This window comes from Podarcis gaigeae, assembly GCF_964106915.1.
Source record: "Podarcis gaigeae genome assembly, chromosome: 16".
Classification (NCBI taxonomy): domain Eukaryota; kingdom Metazoa; phylum Chordata; class Lepidosauria; order Squamata; family Lacertidae; genus Podarcis; species Podarcis gaigeae.
The window spans coordinates 19098890-19117776 of record NC_139693.1 but is presented as its reverse complement, the minus strand read 5'-3'; the positions used below and the strand labels follow the sequence as shown (position 1 = coordinate 19117776).

General features: G+C 48.7%; 1 protein-coding gene across 5 annotated transcripts in view; it reads left to right on the top strand.

Annotated features, from left to right (window-relative positions):
* EHBP1L1 (EH domain binding protein 1 like 1) overlaps positions 1 to 18887 on the top strand; it is a 41913-nt gene that overhangs the window by 10445 nt on the left and 12581 nt on the right. For 2 of the 5 annotated variants that reach the window (XM_083716830.1, XM_083716832.1), the window contains exons 2-12: positions 1137 to 1194; positions 1424 to 1519; positions 2274 to 2327; positions 3559 to 3737; positions 4841 to 4995; positions 6794 to 6829; positions 8124 to 8216; positions 10111 to 10450; positions 13944 to 15684; positions 17239 to 17408; positions 18281 to 18329. In XM_083716830.1, coding sequence (XP_083572956.1) covers positions 1137 to 1194; positions 1424 to 1519; positions 2274 to 2327; positions 3559 to 3737; positions 4841 to 4995; positions 6794 to 6829; positions 8124 to 8216; positions 10111 to 10450; positions 13944 to 15684; positions 17239 to 17408; positions 18281 to 18329 — 2971 coding nt within the window. The remainder of the gene's footprint in view (positions 1 to 1136; positions 1195 to 1423; positions 1520 to 2273; positions 2328 to 3558; positions 3738 to 4840; positions 4996 to 6793; positions 6830 to 8123; positions 8217 to 10110; positions 10451 to 13943; positions 15685 to 17238; positions 17409 to 18280; positions 18330 to 18887) is intronic. The other 3 variants (XM_083716833.1, XM_083716831.1, XM_083716834.1) reach the window with 3 other exon arrangements.

The following is an 18887-nucleotide window of genomic DNA, read 5'->3' as shown; positions in this document are numbered from 1 at the left end:
CTGGCACGGCTACAGGCACCACATAGTACTCCTTGTGCATTTGTAAGTACTCAATATTTTAGTGTGGCAGCACCTAACTTGGGAACTCCCTGCCTATTGGCATTAGGCAAGCACCTTCACTGTACTCTTTTCAGCACCTGCTGAAAACATTGTTGTTCAGACAAGCCTACCCGGATATTTAGAAACTTTATGCAAGTCTTAATCTGTTTTTCGTTTATTAGGAGGGAAATAGTGTAGCAGCAAAATCAGAAGCTGGGCATTGCTTGTAATGGAACTGAGGAGTAACACCACTGCCCCACACCCCATACTGGGAATGCAATAGCAGCAGCGGTGGGCTATTAAGCAGAAGAGATGACAATGTACCAAGTCATCCCCTAATACCACCAGTACATGCCTGGTTGGCCTGGGGGGCAGATCATAGCTTCCCTTTTTTCCTGAAACCAACTTGGGGAAGAGACTAGCCAAAGAGTTTCTTCTTCAGAATGGCATGCAAGTGCAACTTTCCCAGAAGTCAAATTTGAACTGGAATGAGGGGGGCACTTGCCACAACTGAAACAGAGTCCAAGAGTAGTAGCATCAATTTTTTTTAAAAAAAAACTGTCTAGTAGCACCTTAGAGACCAACTAAGTTTGTTCTGGGTATAAGCTTTAGTGTGCATGCACACGTATCTGAAAAAGTGTGCATGCACACATAAGCTTATACCCAGAACAAACTTACCATAATTCAATTTGTTTTAGATGCAGTGCTTTTCCCCTTCAAAAAATGTTTAGGGGTACTTTCATTTTCTACCCATATTGAAATACTGCCCTTCAATGAGGCCAAACTTAGATTCACAAAATGTTTAGAGGTATGCGTACCCCCAGAAAAAAGCACTGTTTAGATGTGTTTAGCAGTTTTTAGATATTTTAAATAAATTGTTGTTGTTTTATTATTTGTACCCCACCTATCTGACTGGGTTGCCCCAGCCAGACAGGGATATATAAAAGTAATCAAGGCGCATCTGTAGAGCCAGAGGTTCCCCATCTCTGCCTTAGGCCTAAGAACAGGTAGAGGTACGTGGCCTATACATCTCTATGGGTTCTAGTACGTTTGCCTCTTTGTTCTTGTTTCTGAATTGTCTTCTCTCCCAATGCCAGGCAGCCCGACAAGCTGGTTGTGGTCTGGACCCGAAGGAACCGGAGGATCTGCTCCAAGGTGTGTTGACTTTCTCAACTACGGCGGGGTTTGGCCTCCGCCTTCCCCAACCTGGGACCCTCCTGCAACTGACCGGGGTGGATGGAAGCTGTATAGATCAAAACATCTGGCAAGTCCAAGGTTGGGGAAGGCTGCCTTAAGGTGCGGGGTCCAAATCCCAGCAGAAGCTGCACCTCTGGAGGTACCAGTTGATGTTTTAGCTTGTTCTTATCTGCTTTTCCACCTGCAGGCTCATGGCTGGCAGCCAGGGATCAAGAACCCCTATAGGGGTACTGTGGTGTGGATGGTACCTGAAAATGTGGACATCATGGTGACGCTTTATCGGGTATGGCAGCCACAGTGCTGGGAGTCTGTTGTGGGCTCTATGACTGACACAAGGAAGGCCTTAGGAGGAGGAAGATTTCTGCCGCATCCACATCACACATTTAAAATGCTATGATACCATTTTAAACAGTCATGGCTTCCCCCAAATAAATTATAGAAGCTTTAGTGTGTTAAGGGTGCTGATTATTGTTAGAGGACCCCTTATTCCCCTCACAAAGCTATAATTATCAATCCTTCTTTACATGGAACTCTGGGTATTGTAACCCTGGGAAGAGGGTAGGGGTCTTCTAATAACTCTCAAATCGCTTAACAAGCTAACAGAATTCTCTGGGGAAAGCTATTTACTGTTTAAACTGGTGTCATAGTGCTTTTGTTTTCCGTCAGTGTGGCCTTCGATAATGCATTTTGCAAAAGAAAGAGGGTCGTGCGATTGTACATAGACTGTAGTCTACTGTACAAAGTTAATATTTACGTTTGTTTTTCTGACTATTTTCCCACTGGCCCTGCCCACTGCTGGCATGTCCCCACTCCCCACCTCACAGAATTTTGCCTAGACAAGAATGTGGCCCTCGGTTCCCCACCTTGGAGAGTCCAGTCCAGAGCAGGCAATATTGTGCTAGATGGATAAACGGTATGATCTCCTAGAAAGAGGCTTGATTATCCTAGATGGAGGGTGCTTGTGGTCAGATTGCAGCCCTAGGTACTGTATGTTCAGACCTCCACTCCAGGTGACCTTCTTCTCATTGCTTTTCCAGGATCCCCATGTAGAGGAATATGAAGACAAAGACTGGACCTTCGTGATTGAAAACGTATGTGGAAGTGAACCTGTTTCTGGGAGCCTCAAATGTGGGCCTTGGTGGGCCTGGGAATAGGAACTGGGAGGAGGCAGGGGTCCTTTTGTCTAAAGCTGTGGGCATCTTTTCTTGCCAGGAGTGTCCCTTGCCCAGCAATACAGACCTGTATTGATTGAGTTCTAAAAAAGCAAAAGGATGCCCTCACCTCACGCAGCAATGACAGGCCTTGTCAATGTCCCTGATTTTTCACTCTGGGGTTGTGGTTGTGATGCCGTGCCAGTCTTAGTGCCTCTGGCAGCTTACAACTCCATCAAGGATCTGTGTGTTCCCTCTCTCCCTCCCAGCTCTGTGATCCTGTAGCCATTTTAAACTATCCAACGGGCCGCCATGTCTGAAGTGGAGCTGACTTGCATCCTGCTGCTCCAAAGAGACTAGAACTGAATGGGTGGAATTTGCAGAGAAACGGCTTCCTATGCCAGGCTGTTGGACAGCAAAGCAGGCTGCCTCAGATGGCTCCGGGCTCTTTTTTTCTGGAGGTTTTTAGGCAGAGAGATGTCATAGTTGCAAGATTCCTGCATGATCTCCAAGGCGCCTTAGAACTATAGAACTCTCTGATTCAACCACTGAAGGCCCCACTGTATGAGCCAAGTCAAGGCAAGGAAGCAGGGATGGGCAATCTCAGGCCCAAGGGAATGAGATGTGGCCCTCCAGGCCTCTCTGTCTGGCCCTCAGAATTCTCCTCAGGCCACACCCCTCACACACCCCAAGTGTTCTTGCCTGGCAGGAACGTGGCCTTTAAACTGACAAAGCCTCTCACTTTCCTGGATGGAGGGTAGAGAGATGGGTAGGGACATGTAGAAACTAGACTACTGCACAAAGATAATATTTACATTCAAGGCTCCTCCCACATTTACTGAGATGTTCCCTGCGGGAGGTTTCCCAAAAGGGAAAGCAGCCCTCAGGCTGGAAAACATTCCCCAGTGTTAAAGGTGGAAAGGAAGTACAGTATTTTGACTTGATCCCAGGCAGATGATGGCAATGAGGGCAATTTTCTGATAGCCAGAGACATGAGATTGTGGCTGAGTATGAGTTCCTAATGGCGGGGAGGAGGCATGCAGGGATAAGGGGTTTGAAAGCCATGCATTGTGGGAGGAATAAGGGGCAAGTGGGAAAGGCGAGTTTGTGAATATGTGCGCAGAGAGAATGTCAGTTGTCCTAATCATGACTGTTAACGCCCTCATGCCAGGAATCAAAGGGGCACCGGAAGGTCCTGGCTTCTGTGGATGTGAACCTCAAGCGCTTTGCCAGCACCACACCCACCCAAGTGGACCTGAAGCTGAATCTGAAGCCGCGGTCGGTGAAGGTGGTGGCCGCCACACTGCAGCTCACCCTCTCTTGCGTCTTCCTCCGGGAGGGGAAAGCCACGTGAGTGCTGCCTTTCGGGGAGAGGGTTGTGGCAGGAGGACCTCCTCCGTTTTAAAAATGAGGCTATCCTGGAATCCTTTGTTGCCCTTTCTTTGGGGAAAGCACCATAGCACTTCCTTGGCCTCCAGAAGATCCTCGGTTCAATGCCTGCCATCTCCAGTTGGAAGGATCAGGTGGAAGAAGATGGGAAAAGACTCTTCCCTACTACAGACCCTGGAGAATGGCTGCTAGTCAGAGCAGGCAATATTGGACTAGATTGTATTGGCCAAAGGTAGCTTTGCATCAGGGCCCATTAACTCAGGAGATGGAGCACCTCCTCTGAATGTTGATAACAATCTTTGGGTTGTAGAGGATGAAAAAGGAAGGCACTTTGCGAGACAGGAACTTTGGAGAGTCACCACTAGACAGAATAACATTTATTTATTTACTTATTTTGCATCCTGCCCTTTACCAGCAGGTCTTGGGCAGTTCACAACATAAAACCATGATATAAAAACACAAAATTGAATAAATTATTATGTACAGTATTAGATTTATATACTGCCCCTCATCACAAGATCTCAGGGTGGTCCACAGGATAAAATGCAAGGTAAAAAACACAAGTAAATAGTTAAAACAAAACCAACTAAACAATACCTCCCCCTTCCCACAAACACATTTAAAAGGTTGTAGAATATTAATCAGCCAAGGGCCTGTTTGAAGAGGAACATTTTCGCCTGGCGCCTAAAATACATATAATGAGACTCTAGGTGAACCTCCCTGGGGAGGGCATTCCACAAATGCAGAAAAGGCCAGTTCTTGTGTTGCCACCCTCTGAGCCTCACATGAAGAAGGGTCTCAGATGAGGAACGCAGAGTCCAGGGTCAGTTTATATGGGGAGAGGCAGTCCTTGAACCAGCACTTGGAATTGGTTGAAGAAAGTACTTGGCTAGATGAATAAACACCTTCCTATTTTCCTATAGTAAGATCTACAATAACTGGATTGGCATCCATTGTTCAGGGAGCAGCGGAGTCACTTTTGGCCAAAAATGTCCTGGTGAGGGTGGATGATGGAAAAGCAGCTGCCTTCTTGTGACATTCCTTTAACCCTTTCACCTTTGCAGGGATGAGGACATGCAAAGTCTGGCAAGCCTGATGAGCGTCAAACCCTCCGATATCGCCAACCTGGAGGACTTTGCTGACAGCGAAGAGGAGTCAGAGGAAGCCCCGAAGAAAAGCCGCCAAGAGGATAGTGCAAGCCAGGGGGCATCGTCTAAAGGTGGGGGGACCCTTCTGTGCCAGAAACCTCACATTTCTTGGGCCCAGCCCTGCAGATCTCTTTCATCAACGAAAGAGGGATGCCAGCATTTTCCCTCCAGTCTTGGAAGTCGCCCCCTCCGTCTCCACTCCTGGTTCCTGGAACCAGAGCTAATTGTCCCTTGCTAGAGCTTGAATTGGATCGAGCGAGTTGCTTGGGTTCTGTCAAAGTTCACTTTAGTTAATCTGCAGGTGAGCTGAGGTCTTTTGTGGAGCTTTGGCCTGGCCCATCAGCTCTTGGTTTTCCAAGACTCTTTGTAAATCATTAACTTGCTGAACCATTGAGGTCTTGCCATATGTTTTTACTTGGCTCTTATCAAGCGTAGTTTGAATTGCCAGTGCCGTTGCTTAAGAGAAATTAATGAAAACGAACCTAAGCAAAAGGGTGGCCAAACTCTAAACCCAAGGGTGGGGAACCTGTGGCCAGATGTTGCTGGACACCAGCTCGTATCAGCCCCAGCCAGCATGACTGGTGGTCGGGGATGATAAAGAGTTGTCATCCAGCAACCTTGAGGTGGGGGGCTGCTGGTTCCCACTCTCTGGTTTAGGTTTTATTGTTTTCATTATATTTTTCTGTGCATTAATCTTGCTTACTTACTGTCAGCTGCCTTGGAGACCTGATGTCGGGTAGAAAGGCATCATATAAACAAATAAATGTGGGAGACTAGCACTAAAACAGTAGCTTATCACCGATGGCCCTGACCATTGTCCCTGTTGGCTGGGCCTGGTGGGAACTGAAGTCACAAACAACTTCTGGAGGACAGCAAGTTTCCCATGGCTGTTTTAGGGTTACATCTATGAGCCTTGGGCTTATGTACTTCCCCTTCGGGAGATTGGAATATTTTCCTTCTCCTTCAAACTAATCCAAGCCTCTTTACATCTGCACTTGGGGGAACTCTGGTTAGTCTATGGCTAGTTCAAACATCAGGATCAAACTGTGCTTCTTCGTTATCTATAGTTTAAACTAACCAGTGTTTCCCTGACTTCATACCTATGTAACAGGGAACGTTGCTTAGTTCCGATTCGTCCCTTGTGGCCATGCCAGAGGAGGAGAGAGGGAAGGTTGCAACCGTTGTTCAGTGCAGCCTTGTAAAAAAAGCTCATAAAAGTTACAAGGCTGCCATTTTTTACTAGCCTGCTAAGAAGCTACCTGCTTTCATTTCCATGCTCTCTCTGGAGGAGGAGAAACATGTGAAAACCAAGCTGACTAGCAGAGGAGGGATGGAGTGAACTATCCATCTTCTCCTATCCCACTGCGTTTCCATGCTGGTTGTGCTGGGTATACTCTGTACTTCCTCTTCCCTCAGAAGGTCAGGATCCAGAGGATGATGAGAAAGATGCTTCTCTGCCTGAGACCCCAAGAACCGCTGCCAGTCAGAGCAGGTCATACTGGGCTAGATGGAGGAAAAAAATCTCACTGGGTATAATGCAGGTTCTGTCCCCACTTCCTCCTATTGGACAGCAAAATCACAGAATTTCCCACCCCATCAAACATCCATTGGCTTTCTGGACAATCTTTGCTTTTCCTTCTCAAGAGATACCGTGTCTTTCTTGCCTGGCTGGGAGCATCGTTGTGCTTTTCAAATGTCCCTTTTCCAAATTTAATTACTCATGCATGCCCTGCCCTCTTCCTAGAATCTGCTGTATCATTGCTCGCCTTCCCCCACAGTGCTTCTCCACCAGTGATTTCGCATTTGCTTCTGCCTTTAAGTCACTCTCTCTCTTTATTCTCTGTCTGTCTGTCTGTTTCATCCATTCAGGATTTCTCCAAAACGTGTTGACGGACTATTTTGCAGGTAGGCGTAGGCAGACGCCCAAGGTTTGCTTAGCACCATTGAACCATCGTTTTCATAATCTGGCTGGAACTCAACCTCTGTGACTTTCTCCCAATGCATACTGGGGAACTTGTGACTCATGCTCACAATTGTGGCTGCTTATTCGGAGGGTGTTGCCTGTTGCGGGTTGATTAGCATGCAGCAAAGAATGATTGTGATTGTGTAATGCAGGCTTCCCCAACCTGGTGCCCTTTCAGAGCAAGGCCAGCGGATGTATTTTAGCATAAGAGGTGGTGTTCTATTTTGTGTGCATGAGAGAGAGAGATTGCAATCTAAATCAGGGGTTGCCCACATGGTTCCTGTGGGTGCAGTGGCGCCCTTGAGGTCATTCCTGCTGCCCACAAAGTCTCTTGAGCCAATTAGCAAGGCCTTTTGAAAAGTACATGCAGCTAAAGGAGGAAGTTGGAAGAGTGTCACTCTTTCCCACTTCCTCTTTCAGCTCTATGGGCTCTTCAAGGCTCAGCTTAACTCCACAGAATCCGGCTTTTACCCAGATCTCTTGAAAACGCAAAATGTGAGCATGTGCTCTCTTTGCTGCTCTGCCAAAGAGGAGGGTGGGGACTGATGTGGGGAAAGGGGTGACCACAGCAGTTGCTCCCAAGGCCAAATGTGATCATAGTTGGTGATCCCTCATCCAAATGATGGTAGTAGTAGGAGAGGAAGGGGACAAAATGAAGAGGTGGGATGGATTGCAAGGGTCAGTCCTTTGCAAGCCTGTGTTGTGGTTTCATTTCAGTTGGGAAGGGGCTCTAAAGGATTGAGGCTTCACAAGGCGAGAGGGAAAAAGAGAGAGCAGGCAGGCTTCTGCGAGGGAGTTCCAGTCACAAATAGCAGTGTGTTCTTGTGTTGTCATTGTTGTTTCCAGAAGGACTCTTTAGCTCCGCATCTCCTGCATCTAGCAGGGGGACTAAAATGACTGCAAAGGGACCAGGTAGTTTGGGGGCTGCTCTGGGAGTGTTTGGCATTCGGTACAGGCAGTAGATTCAGATTAGAACATGTGAAGAGCTCTAAAGCTGGATTAGGCCAAAGGCTGGGGGGAGGGGTTTGCATCTGGTCCAGCCCTCTGTTCTCCCAGTGGCCAACCAGATGCCTCAAAGGGAAGCCTAAAAGCAGGAGCTGAACACAACAGCAGCTTGTGACCCCCGGTAACTGGCATTCAGAGGTAGACAACTGCCATTGTGGCTAGTAGCCACGGATAGCCTTATCCTCCATGAATTGTATCTAATCCCCTTTATCTCTCCTCCTCCTAATGCAGACACTTCACGGGACCTGAACACTCTGGCTGAGGAAGAGGAGGACCCGTCTGCTCAGAGCACATTGGCAACAGCTGCCCCTTCCAGGAAGGAAGGTAAGCGGTAGGAAGGAGTCTGCCTACCAAAGGTTGCTGCATCCCTTGTTCTGCATTGGAGTGGGCTGGGCAGAGGGGAGAAGTCAGCCACATCCACACCATACATTGAAAGTGCTTTTAGCAGCCAAGGCTTCCTCCAAAGAATCCTGGAAACAGTAGTTTGCTGAGTGTTGTTAGGGGACTCCTCATAGAGCCACATGTTCAGGCACCCTTGACGGACCGCAGCTCCCAGAATTCTTTGCAGGGGGAGCAATGACTGTTAAAGTGATAGAAGTGATTGGTGTCAATGTGATGCTTTGACTGATGACTGAAGGGGTGTGTTACTGGCAAGGGTGAGAAGCAGATGTAAGGGAAGAAGGGGGTTTCATTTGTGGTAGAGAAGATTAAAAAGGATAAATATTTGAAGCAGTTTTTTGCCAGGTCTAGACCCATGATTGAGCACCTCCTACTTGCAGGCCTTACTGGGTCTAGCACAGGTCCCCATTTAGCTTTCAGTGTTATCATGCAAAAACTATGCCTGCTTTTCCCACACCTGAGAAGTTGTCACATGGGTTGCTGTTGTCAATAAGCAATTGACATCCTGAAAGTGTCTCCCAGTTGTTTCTTAGCAAGGGAGGTTTGCTATCACAACCAGTCAGATGATAGGCATGAACTTCAAGCCTGCTGAGGTCGGCTGCATTGTGAAGTGACCTCCTGGGCACTCTGTAGCACAGTCAATCAGTCAGCTCTGATCAGCTGTGACTGCAAGCCCTGCTAGGATCTTCCTTTGAACTTAAGCTGGACTGCGAAGGAAAAATGGGCTACCTGATGTTGTGATGGTATCAAGTGATTGGCAAAGTGGACTGTTAGGGAAGCCAGGATCCAGCTGGGAAAAGGCACTCCTAGCTTAGACCATCTAGCTCCACATTGTCTCACAGTGTGGCTCTCTTAAGGGTCCAGGGAGGAAGCCCCAATGGGATGCAGAAGGTCCTAGTTTGAATTTCCAGCATCTCCAGTTAAAAAAGAACGTAGGAACGTAGAAAGCTACCTTATATGGAATTAGACCATTTGTCCATCTAGCGCTGTGTTGTCCACAGTGGCAGGCAGCAGCTCTCCAGGCTTTCAGGCAAAAATATACCAAGAACAAGAACTCCAACTTAATAACAAGAACTCCAACTTATTTAATGTTTTTTTCAGGCAAAAATAACACAGAAGAAAGCATTATATCAGGGAAGGTTGCTTTGCGGAAAATGTGCAACGTGTTAGGCAAAACTGCACACGAGACTGTGTCTATTAGGAGAAATTTTGCACAAAATGCCAATGAGTTTTCATTGTTTTTTGTTTTTTTAATGCAAACTGATGCGGAAACAGAACTTCAGATGGGGTAAATGAGAAACTGAAAGAAATGGATTTATAAACTAAGTGAATATATGGAGTTAGCAAAACTAACAGCAGCCATAAGATCCCAAACAAATCAAAATTTAAAATTAGAATGGAATTGCTTTGAAGAATACATGGGAAAATACTGTTCTAAAAAGAATATGTTAATATGCATAGATTAAATATGTAGATGTAAGAATATGAATAAGTAGGTAAAGCAAAGATGAAAATGAAATCAGGAATGGTTGTAAGAGATGAAGATTCTTAGAAATGCAGTGAAATAATCAAATAAAAATTTAAGGAAGTCGAGCCATGGTGGAGGGAAGTCATGGGGGTGGGTAGGGTGCCTTTTTTGAGTTTGTAGGGACTATATGTATAATATGTATATTTGTGTTGTTTGTTTGTTATGTGTATTTGTGTTATTTATTTGAACTTTTTGAATAAATTTTTTTTTAAAAAAAGAAACTGTAAGAAATGGATTTTGACTGATTTGCCTGTCCCTCCCAAACCTGAGCTCTTCTTTCTTGCCCCATAGCTGTTGCTGAGGTTCCCAAGAAACCATTTGGTGCTGTTCCCAGTGGCACCATTGCCCCCTTGGACAGCCTTCCACCTGCGGCAGAGCCAGCCCCTACCATCTCTGGGGCGGCACCCTTTGCAGTAAGTGGTGCAGAGTGTGCTGGGAGTGTGGGGCACGGAGGGGCAAGTGGTGTGTTGCCAGGAGGAGCGACTGGCCCCTCAGGAGGCCCGGACACCCAGGACCAAGCTGCGGGGACTTTCTCAGAGTTGGCACAGGCAGGGGCTGAAGAAGAGAAGGAAGAGAAAGGACCCGAACTGCTCCGGGGACAGCTGGCGCCATTGGACGGCACAGAAGTTAGGTGAGTGCTGCTTTATTGGGAGACGGGGGAAGTTGGGCATGTGGGTCCTGTCGCAGAATCTGAAAGAAGAAGCATCTGTTTGGGTCTGAGCAAAGGGACAAGATGCGACATTGCATGCATTTCTTGTGGCTGCTTGTTTTTCTCTCTGTCTTAATAAACATCACTGATAGAAGCTTCCTTTTGGGTGCAAATTTGGTGGGGTTGGGGTTTTTTGAAAAAAGAAAAATGGGACTGTGGAACAGAGGATGGGCTTAAATCCCCCTTCCATGTGTTCAAAACGGTCCCAATCCTCTCCTTTCTGCTACAACTTCTATTGTTAAAAGGGGTGGGGGATGAATTTTATTTGAGATCCGCATCTGTTTTGGCCCTGGGCTCTGTTCTATGCTCTTGCTTTCATGCTGTCTCTCCCTCCACATCCACACCATAACATTCAAAGTACAGTGGTACCTCGGGTTAAGTACTTAATTCGTTCCGGAGGTCCGTTCTTAACCTGAAGCACCACTTTAGCCTATGGGGCCTCCTGCCGCTGCCGCGCCGCCGGAGCACAATTTCTGTTCTCATCCTGAAGCAAAGTTCTTAACCTGAGGTACTATTTCTGGGTTAGCGGAGTCTGTAACCTGAAGCATATGTAACCCGAGGTACCACTGTACTCTTATATCACTTTAACCGTCATGGCTTCCCCCAAAGGATCCTGGGAAGTGTAGTTAGTTAAGGGTGCTACTGAGAGCTATTAGGAGCCCTCCTCCTCCCCTCACAGAGCTAGAGTTTTCAGAATTGCTCTTTTCTGAGGCTTCTAGCCCTGTGAGGGGCCCCCTGACAACTCTCAACACCCCAAACAAACTACAGTTCCCTGGATTATTATTATTTTGGGGGGAAGCCATGGTTGCTTAAAGCATTATCATAGTATTTTAAATGAATCATGCAGATGCCCCCCCCTTCATTGCTTCCTTCCTTCCTTTCTTTCTTTCACGCTCTCATTGGACACAGGAAGTGTAGAATCCCTCGTGCTTTGTTGTCTGCCTGATCCGCTGAGGAAGGCGCCTCTATTTATTTTGGGCGGGCCTGAAATGCATGTGGTAGCAAAGGAGCAAAGTGAGACGGACAGCTGCGAGTTTTGCTTCTCCTTTCTTTGGGTGTGAAGGTGCTTGCCAGATATAGCTGCTTGTCCCTGCTACCCCACCCCCAAGGCTAGGAAGAAGTAAGACTGTTCCACTCGCAGGAAGAAAAGAGAAGTTTGCTCGCAGGAGGAACGGAAAGTGAGAGGCCTCTCTGGGCAGGGAGGGGTTGGGGAGAGGGGAATTCGGCCGTTTAGAAGGACGAGGGTGGGGCTGGGAAGAAAGCAGGACAATGCACTGCCCCATTGCAAAAAACAGATTCCTACCTCCCCAGCACTGTTCTTTAAAACGAGTCTCGGCTACATGGCTTTGCTTATGTGTGTGGGAGGGGGCAATTTCAAAGCCTCCATATACCAGTTGTTGGGAGTCTCAAGCTCAGGTCTTGCTTTCAGGCTTCCCATAGTGGTCATCTGGTTAGATTAGATCAAGGTTTCCCAAAGGGTTTCCAACAGTTGTGTTTTGGGGTTTTTTTGGACTACAATTCCCATCATCCCTGACCACTGGTCCTGCTAGCTGGGGGTGATGGGAGTTGTAGTCCAAAACCAGCTGGAGACCCAAGTTTGGGAAATCCTGGATTAGACAAATTTATGGAGAGTGAGGCTGTCTGTGGCCTCCAGGATTAGAGGCAGAATGCCTCTAACACGCCACTTGCTGGGAATCACAAGCAGGGAAAGTTGGTGTTGTGCTCTGGTCCAGCTTGCTGGTTTCCACTGGTCTCCTGCTTTGCCTCTGTAGGGAACTTTAAAACAACAGCAACAAAACCAAACCCCTTTTGTTGCGAAGGGTTCTGGGTTGTTGTGCAAGAGGGCAGTCAATTGCTCTGATTCACTTTGTGGTAGCAGATTTTGCACGAGTTTCTCTTTTTCTTCTTGTAAGAAGAGCCTGGCTACTTGGTCAGACTAAAGGGCTACCTAGTGTCCAGCATCTGGTCAGATGTCCCAGTGAGAAGTCCAGTGCAGGGGCCCCTCTCCAATGCTGCTCCTCAAAGAGCAATGCCACTTCTGATGCTGGAGGGCATATGTCGTCACCGTGGCTAGTAGCCATTGATAGCTTTACCCTCCTCAAACTTGTCTAATCCCACTTTAAATATGCCTGTATGGGTGACTGTCACTGCATCTTATTGCAGTGAGTTCCATAAATTTAGACTATTCCATAAGTTAGCTATTTTATTTGCAGCATTTCTTTGCTGCTTCATAGCGTAACTTCCTCTGGGCACTTTGAAATAAACATGTAGAAAGTGTTTAATAACCTAAATGGATGGGCAGCATAATCCCTTGCATGGATCAGTGCTCAAATTATGGTTGGAGGAGGAGCTATAGGGTCCCATAATGACACCCACAAATCCCAACTCAGTCATATCATACCCCTCCCTTGTTAAGGAGGTGGGCAGCAAGTTCTCTTTATCTTCCTTCATATTTCAAACACTGGCAGGGGTGATCTAGAGCTAGCTTTGGGCAGGGGTCATCTGTAAAAGAACCCGAAGTTCTTATTATTCTTACTCTTATTCTTATTAAAACGTGTGTACCACCCTTCATCCATAGATCTCAGGGCGGTTCACAACATAAACTTGCAATATAAAAAACACAAAACATATTAAAAATAAGAACAAAAACTCCCACAACACGTTTTAAAGGGCATCCGATGTAGTCGTTTGAGTGTGGCTTACAGTGCTTAGATGGGTCCATTCTACACCATAGGAATGCTCTGAATTAAGAATGGGGAATTTTTGGCCTTCTAGACATTGTGGGTCTCCCAACTCCCATCTTTCCTTACCTTTGACTGTGTGGTCTGGGGCTGATGGGAGCTGGAGTCCAGCAACATCTGGAGGGTCCTTGGAATGAATAATTCCATTCACAAAGAACAGGGGTAGCCAATGGTCAGGAGCTGATGGAAGCTGTAGTGCAAAAACAGGAGGACTGCAGGTTCCCTATCCGTGATGCTGAGATCATTTTTCTGACTTGCTTTCTCTGCCCTTGTCTCTCCTGTTTCCCAATCATGCCTGTCCTTTCCATTTCTCTCTGGACTTTTGCACTGACCCATACCATTTCCCAAAGCTTACTTCTGCTAACCTGCAAAAAACAAACAGGGCTGCTGTTGCACAGGATCAGTCTAGAAGGCAGCAGTGTTGGGGAAGTGATGGTTGTTGGTTTTTGCATGCACATGCAGGCAGTGAAGTGGGTCTCAGAGCAGAGATGGAGAGTTAGGACCCCAAGGCAGAATGCTGGTAGGAAAACAGAAAAGGTTGAGGCTGGGAGACAGTGGTGGCTCCATCCCAACTCTCGCCCAGGAAGGGGTTTGAACTTTTCATTGGCAGAAGAAAGATGTGTTGTCCTTTTGGGGCCAATTTTTCAGGACTTGCCTTTCTTGTTTGCTTCCAGGCCTGGCGATATCTGGAAACCCAGAGAGCAGAACCCTCTTCCTGTGCCACAGAGGAGGAAGAAGAGCCCCCCCAGGGGACCTCCAGGCCCAGGGCCCACAGATTCCCCTCTCTCGCCTCCATTGGCACCTGAGGCCCCCCCTGTGCGGAAACGCAGGCTGGAGAAGATGCCGCTGTCCCCAGAGTCTCCAAGCCCCTTGGCAGAGGTGGCCACACCTTTGGTGGAGGACAGCTCCAACCCCCACAGTGTGCCCTGTGCCCCAGATAGCCCGCCTAGGGAAAGACTAGGCCTCAGGAGCCTCACAGAAAGACCCTCCTCTCCCACCCATGGTTCAGTGGTGATGTATTTTGCAGAAGACTCAGCCCTCGCTGAACACAGGCCCCTCCTAGTCACCGACGATGCAGAGTCCATGGGGTCGTCTTCGGATGCGGCCTTCATGGCCTTGTCTCCCCTCATGGGGCCTTCCCCCATGGCTGCTTTTTTTGGAGAAGCAGCGACTAGCGCAGCAAGAGATCCATCCCTGTTAGCAGTTGCTCCTGTCTCGCCTGATGGGGGTAGCGCTGTGGTGAAGATGGAGCGATGGGGAGGGGGGACATGGACTCCTGGAGATGGCAACCTGCCTGAGGTACCCCCGTTTGGCCCAGCAAGGAGTGGGGTGGAGGAGGAGGAGGGGGTTGCTTTCAAAGGAGAGCTTTCTGATGGCGAGCTGGGCTGTGCAGTGGAACTGGAGAGGGAGCAGATTGAGGCTGAAACCAGCCAGGAGGCATGTGAAGCTGTTTCTGTCAAGGAGGCTCCTAAACAGGAGGAAAGTTGGATAGGGGACAAAACAGAGATGGGCTGTTGCGAAGTGTCTGAGGGGCTTGAAGGCCCCAGCCCACCAATAAGCCTTTCCCCAGAAGCACCTCTGCAGCAGGTGGAATTTGTGCCAGCGGAAGATTTGGCTGGGGTGGGTGGCAGCGGCCTTCAAACCTTGCCAGACTCGCCACTGTCTCCTGCAAGGGAGGGCAGGGAAGAGGTGGAAGAGGTCAGCATGGCAGAGATGCCCATCCCGGTCCTCACTTCCCCACCCAGTCCTGAGAGGAGTAGGGATGTGGGTGACAAAATGGCAGCTGCTGAGAGCAGTCTCCAAAGCCCGCCGGAAGGCTCGGCGTTTTCAGGACCGGAGGAAGGAGAGGCAGGTGATGGGAGGAATGCTGAGGGGAGAAGAGCTTCCGGAGGGACCTCTCAGGAGGAGGCGGCAGAAGAGGAAGCTGCTCAAGTGGAAGGTATGGCTTCTGAGGATGGAGAAGAGCAGTGCAAAGAAGAACATGGCAAAGAGGAAGGGCCAGAAGGTGTTCTGGAGACGGCAGCAGCAGCGGAGTCGCACAAGCCAGATGCGGACAGTAGGAGTGAGGCGTCAGGCCTGGAATTTCCAGAGAGCAGTGCCCCCAGCTTAAATGGGGCAGGGATGGGCCAAGAATGGCTGAAGAGCTGCAGTCCGTCAGACAGCGGAGAGGTCAAGGCAGAAAAAGCATCCAGCACAGAGGCAGATAATTTGCCACTGGGGAACAAAGAGCAAGCGGTAGTCTCGACTGAAGCTCCTCACCCCCCGAGTCCTCCATCACCTCAGGGCCCTGCCTTAGCTCTCCCAGCTCCCCGCTCCCTCAAGGAGAGGAGTGCCCGGTCCAGCCAGGAAACTCTGGCACCAGTCCCCCCACCCCGTGGCACAGCAACAGACCTTGGAGCTCAAGGCGAATCCCAGGTACAGAAGGCCGTGCCATGCCATCCTCTTTACTGTCGACAACCCATGGCCAATTCTCTCCCCTGCTTTCTCAATGTGCAGCTAACTCTGGTTTTGTTGTGGGACACTCCCTGCTTTGTATATAAGGAAGTGGTATAGGAGGGCCGAGGTCAGAGCATGGTGGTTGGAACCTTGTTGTAAGATAACTTGAAACTATGGGATCCCAGAACCTCATTCCTTTTAAATGTGTTCGATTCTGGAGCAGTGAGTGTTGAACCTTACCAGTTAAACTGGGTGCGGGATTTGGAGCAGGAAGGGTCCTGCTGAGACAGAAGAGGCAGAGCTCATGATGGCTCCTAATTTCCTCCTGTGGGGAGGGGTGGCAGGAATACAGTGCAGAGCAGAAGACCTACAGAGACCCAGCTGGGGCTCCCAGCAATCATAGCATGCTGCAGAGAGACAGGTGAAGCAGCGTGCCCCATGGCCACTGCCCATGGGCAGGTTCAGGGATATTTGCTGGTTTGTTGCTTGCATCCCGGCCTATATAGAAAGCTGCCTTATACCAAGTCAGACCCTTGGCCCATCAAGCTCAGTGTTGTCTCTGCAATGACTGGCAGCAGCTCTCCCAAGATTTCAGGCAAGCAGGAATTTCTCCCAGCCCTATTTAGATATGCCGGGGATTGAAACAGGGACCTTCTGCATGCAAAGCAGAAAGCTACAGCCGTCCTGCATATATATACGTGTCTGTGTGTGTGTGCTTCTGTCTTTGTGTCTCTGTGTTGGTTCCAACAAGCTCAGTAGAGCAGATTGGCCAACAGTACCATATCCCACGCATGGCAGTACACAATAGTGTGCAGGAAAGAGTAACAATAGTAGGCAGAAAAACAATAGAATTCATTTTTTTAAATGCTTGATGCATCCCAAAGGCAAATGGAAAGGTCCTTTACCTGGTGCTTCAATGTGGGGAGCATCTGAGTGTTATTTGAAAGGGAGTTAGGGAGTTCCATTATGTGTATGTATGTGTGTGTGTGTGAGAGAGAGAGAGAGAGAGAGAGAGAGAAAGAAAGAAAGAAAGAAAGAAAGAAAGAAAGAAAGAAAGAAAGAAAGAGAAAGAAAGAAAGAGAGAAAGAGAGAGAGAGAGAGAGAGAGAGAGAGAGAGAGAGAATGAATGAATGAATGGCTGAATGGCTGAATGGCTGTGTTGCTGTCCACCCAGCAGAAGCTAACGCTGGGACAATGAGCTGAGCATCTTGAGCAGACCTTAATATGTAGTTGTATATCCATCTTAACCCTTGTGCGTGAACAAGCATACTGAAATGCTGATAGACCCAATTAGCAGTGGCTGGATGGCATGCAAGCGCGATCTTCACTGCTACTTTCCCCAGGCATTGTCGCTGCCACCAGCCTCGGCCAATGTGGCTGACAGCCAAGAACGATGGGAGTTGTGGCCCAGCAACACCCCACCCATGACCTAGAAAGTTTTGCCACAATTGTGGGTGCAGGGAGGGAGCTATCAGTGTCCCTTCACCCAGACCCATGACCAGCTTCTCCCCTCCCCTCCCCCACCCTTTTTAGGTTGACTCCCCCACCAGCCCATCGCTTGTGAGTTCCAGCCAGTCCTTGCTGGAGTGGTGTCAGGAAGTGACGGCAGGTTCCCGGGGCGTCCGCATCACCAACTTCACCACGTCTTGGCGCAATGGGCTGGCATTCTGTGCCATCCTCCATCACTTCCACCCAGAGAAGATGTGAGTTGTTGTCTTGCGTGCAGAGCTGCTGTTCTGATGGGAGCCCATGGTGGCGGCTGCATGGCTGTTTCACTGTGGCAGAGAACTGACACGTAAGGGAGCTGTCCTGATGGCAGACCCAAAGGTCTAGTGTCCTGCCTGTGGCTCTTACAGTCAACCTAGTTAAAGAGTGTTGTCTGGATTCATTATCTCTCCTAGAAGATCAGTGTAGTAGAAGCGGCCTGCCTTCTATCAAGTCACACCATTGGTCCAGCTAGTTCTGTAATGCGTAGACTTTCTGTAGCAGGAAAATCTCCCAACCCTACTTGGAGACGCCAGGGATGGAACCTAGGACCTCCTCCATTGAAAGCCCCTGAACTATGGGCCTTTCCCATTGAATTTATGTGCATCTACATGTTCCAGAAACCTCAATAAATCTGCCTTTGAGGAGATACTGCAGGAAATGTGAAGAACTTGAGAATCTGCCTTAGAATCATAGAACTATAGAAGGGTCGTCTAGTCTTGCAAAGCTAGGCTTGCAGGGCACCATGAATGCACCCCTCAAAGCCAGCCAGCCAATGGGTAGGGGTTGCTCCAGGGGTGCAAAAGGCTTTGTTGGAGGGAGGAGAGCCCCCTGTGAGTGGGGTGGGGAGGAGGGTGTCTACTGGCCTGAGCAATGAAACATCCAGAAGCATAGGGATAGACAAGAGATCAAGGCACCCGGGGATAGACTGTTTTAAGCAGAGGTAACGAGAAAAGGTTGGGGGTCATTGTGGCAGTAGGGCCAAGTACGGACAGTGGTGGTGGTGGTGATAGAAAGTTTTGGGGTCCCAGGTGATCCAGGTCAAAGCCTGCTCACAGACTTTATGCTTCTCCTCCCTTCCCACCTTCAGCAATTACGAAGCCCTGGACCCGCTTGATATCAAAGAGAACAATAAACTGGTGAGTCTGTAGCTCCAGCTTTCCTTGAGCCAGAAGAAATTGGGCCAGGCTGTTGCTTGGACATGCTTTAGAGGGACACCTTTAACATAGGGAGGTCCCAAGGCCTTGTTGGGGAGAGGTTCGCATCCTTAGCTGAGCTATTGAGTTTCTGGATGGCCTTAAGTCAAAGTTACTCTAGGCCAGGGGTCTGCAACCCGCGGCTCTGGAGCCGCATGTGGCTCTTTTACACCTTTGCTGCGGCTCCGGGGCGGATACTAGTGAGGGGAGGAGGCGCATTGTGCGCCCCGACACTCCCCACTGTGGCGGGCGCTGTACTGGCTGTGATGTCGCATGGGGGCGGTGCATGCGTCACCTTCCTGCCCCCCCCCCCGCTACATTGTAAGGGGCATGTACGCTGGTCACTGTTTTGAAGGGGAGTGAAGAACACACACACACAAAAAGGTAACTTGTTAATTTAACGTTTATTTCTATGAGGAGGAGTAATTCTGAGGGGTCAAACAAAGAAATAATAAAAAAGTGACAAAAAAGTTATTTTTATAATGACGAGTTTTGCAGCTC